Raw genomic sequence first — 3310 nt, forward strand, 5'->3', positions numbered from 1 at the left:
CCCCCCCGCACCCCGTCCCCCCGCACCTTCATGGCCATGAGCTCCTGCATGAGCACGGCGTTCTCCAGGTCCAGGCGCTGGCTGTCGCCGCGCGGCTTCACGTCGTAGCTGAGCGGGTCGATGTGGATGCTCTCCAGCTCCAGCATGGTCAGCTTCACGGCCGCGCGCTCGCTCTTGAGCTGCTGGATGTAGTCCTTCAGCCGCTGCTCGTCCTCCTTGGTGAACTCCGTGTCGCAGCTGCTGGCCGTGGAGCTGGTGGTGCTGCGCGGGACCCGACAGGCGTAGGCGTGGGCGCGCGCCCCGCACGCGCCCGCGCCGCTCCCTCCACCCCCGCCCCGGGGGGCGCGGCCCCAGACCGAGCACGGGTTCGAAGCCAGCCCAGCACGAAAGCCTGCCTGGCTCCCATCTCACAGCAATGGAGCGGGCCCGAGGGGCGGGGCAGCGCAGACCCGGAGCTCGGGCCTGCGCACGCGCAGTAACAAGGGAACCCCCCCCCCCGTTTCCTGGCACGGTGGAGATTTGTGTGTGTGTGCGCCCTCGAGGCTGTCGCAGCGGGAGGATCTGAGCCGGGTGTCCGCGGCTTGCACCTCAGCTCCTCGTCCAGCCTGTGGCGGCCTTCCCTGCCGGGCGGGCTTTGAACTGCGCCCCTCGGGCCCCGGCGCGTGGCCGTCCCCTCCCCGGCCCCGTCAGCGGCGGGGCCTCGAGGTCGGGGCTCAGATCCCGCCTGCCCCTGCTGGAGCCTCACGCGGGACCTTCTGCCGGGCAGTTTGGAGGCAGGGACCTGCTTTTTGCGCGTCTTCCTACCATTTTCCTGCCTAGGCTCGGGCCAGCACGCCCAGCTTTTCACTGGCGGAGGGGAGGTCGCCCCACCCTTGGACCAGGGCTGCCCTCCAATGGCAGGGAGGATGGGCGGAGCCCAGGAGTGAGCCAGCCTCCTCCCGATTGGCCGGGGGCCGGGGCGGGGCGGGGCGGGGCGGGGCGGCGGTACCTGGTGTGGCTGTTGGAGGACAGGCTCTCCCAGGGCTGCCCGCTGCAGCCGGGCACCGCGAAGGCGCCTGCGCAGCTGCCGTCCAGCTTGGCCAGCAGGGCCTTGGTGGCGTTCTCCGCCGACTTGCGCCGGTCGTGGGCGCGCTGCAGCATGTGCGTGACGCTCTCTCCGCCCGACGCGTCCCCTGCGGCGGCACGGGGCCTGGGGTCACCGGGGCCGGGGCCGGCCGGCCACTAAGGACGGGGGAAACTGAGGCCCTGCTCCCGTGTCACAGGCTGGCCGTGTGCTGCTCGTGTGTCACAGGCTGGCCGTGTGCTGCTCGTGTGTCACACCCTGCTCGTGTGTCACAGGCTGGCCGTGTGCTGCTCGTGTGTCACAGGCTGGCCGTGTGCTGCTCGTGTGTCACAGGCTGGCCGTGTGCTGCAAGGCTGGTGCTCTACCATTTGAGCCACAGCTCCCACTTCCGGCTTTTTGGTGGCTCACCAGAGGTAAGAGTCTCACAGACTTTCCTGCCCTGGCCGGCTTTGAACCTGAACCTCAGGTCTCACCCTCTTGAGTAGCTGTCCCTCAGCTCTTCAGCTCAAGGCTAGCGCTCTACCACTTGAGCCACAGCGCCACTTCAGCTTTTTCTGTGTCTGTGGTGCTGAGGAATCGAACCCAGGGCCTCATGCATGCAAGGCCAGCACTCTACCACTGAGCCACCACCCCAGCCCTGATTGTTGCACACAGAGACCCGCAGCTGTGCCGGCTGGGGCGGAGCTCAGCGGTACAGTGCTCTGTCTAAAGCAGGCAAGGTGGGGGGGGGGGATCGGGCCTCGCCCAGAGGGGCAGCGTCCTGCCATGACCCCCATGTCCACGTGCACAGAACAGCCAGCACCGAGTGGCCCTGGCCGTTGAGATGACCGCGGCCACCAGGCGTGTCCCTGGCCCATTGCGACAGCTGCCCTGCAGCTGGGTCGGGGTGGGGGAGGTGTCTCCAGCTCCGCTCGGCTCTGCTAACACAGATGCCTGGCTGGTCGAGAGCCCTGGACTTTGGGCGGGAGGTGGAGCCGGTGGAGGGGCAGGGCTGGAGCATCCACTGGGGCTTGAACTCAGGACCCTGCCCAGTCCCTGAGCTCTTTTCTGCTCAAGGTTGGTGCGCTACCACCGCTTGAGCCAAGCCTCTGCTTCCTGCTTTTTTCCTGCTTAACTAGAGACCAGAGTCTCCGATTTGTCTGCCCTGGCAGGCCTTGGACTGCCATCCGCTGACTTCAGCCTCCAGAGTAGCTAAGACTGCAGGGCTGAGCCTGCCCCGGGCTGCTGCGAGCTGCCCATGCCAGAGCTGCCCTCCCCCCAGAGCTCTGGTGTGGGGACGGAAGACTCACATAGGAAGACTCACATAGGCGTCCTTTGTGGACGGATTGCTCTAAGACAGTTCTCTGATTCGCACTAAAAGCTGATTAATACTCTCCCCTGTTAGCTGTTTTCCTTAATTCGCATGACTATACAAACTGTGATATGGGCTGGGCACCGGTGGCCCACACCTGTCATCCTAGCTACCCAGGAGGCTGAGATCTGAGGATCAAAGTTCAAAGCCAGCCCAGGCAGGGAAGTCCGTGAGACTCTTATTTCCAATAAAAATCACTAGAAAACCAGAAGTGGCGCTGTGGCTCAAGTGGTAGAGCGCTCGCCTTGAGCTGGAGAGCTGAGGGACAGCGCCCAGGCCCAGAGTTCAAGCCCCACGACTGACAAATATAAAGCATGACTGCGGCCCAGCCTAGTCTCGGGATCTGTTCAGAGAAGGAATAAAGCTTCCAGTCGCATTAAGCGAGGGAAGACAACGAGGCTTCGAAGGGGCACGCTGGCGGCGTCTCTGGCCTGGTGGGGGAGCGCCTAGGGTGGGGTGCGTGGGGCTGTGCGGGGCAGCGCGCACACCCGTCCACTTCCTTTCCTCCTTTCTCTCCCTGCTCTCAGCTGCCAGGAGCCTAGGACGGGGCGTGGGGGGACGGGCCTCCAGGCTGCTCAGGGTAGAGCCGGGCGCGGGGGTCCCTGCGCCATCGGTCCCGGCCCGCGGGGCTCCTTCGCTTTCCTGTGTCTGGAATCCCGTGTCCGCCCCGGTCCTGCCGCCCTCACGGCCGGGACCCACGCGAGGAGCCGGGGGGGGGCCGGGGGTCTCGGGCCACTCACCGGGGGAGGAGCCCACGCCGGCCGCCCGGAACTGCCCCAGGATGAGGCTCTGCTCGCTCTCGGCCAGCGCCAGCAGCAGCTCATACGCCTCGATGCACTGCTCGCTGAGACGGAAGCGGACGCGGGCCTCAGGGGCGGGGGGACGCGGGGCGGGGA

At 66.6% G+C, this 3310-nt stretch overlaps 1 protein-coding gene across 1 annotated transcript in view; it reads right to left on the reverse strand.

Moving 5' to 3' along the window:
- Mcc (mutated in colorectal cancers) overlaps positions 1-3310 on the reverse strand; it is a 64586-nt gene that overhangs the window by 20091 nt on the left and 41185 nt on the right. The window contains exons 11-13 of the mRNA XM_013016006.1: positions 3155-3281; positions 989-1172; positions 27-261 (exon numbers count right to left, since the gene is read on the reverse strand). Coding sequence (XP_012871460.1) covers positions 27-261; positions 989-1172; positions 3155-3281 — 546 coding nt within the window. The remainder of the gene's footprint in view (positions 1-26; positions 262-988; positions 1173-3154; positions 3282-3310) is intronic.

The sequence above is a fragment of the Dipodomys ordii genome, unplaced genomic scaffold, assembly GCF_000151885.1.
Source record: "Dipodomys ordii isolate 6190 unplaced genomic scaffold, Dord_2.0 Scaffold29, whole genome shotgun sequence".
Taxonomy (NCBI): domain Eukaryota; kingdom Metazoa; phylum Chordata; class Mammalia; order Rodentia; family Heteromyidae; genus Dipodomys; species Dipodomys ordii.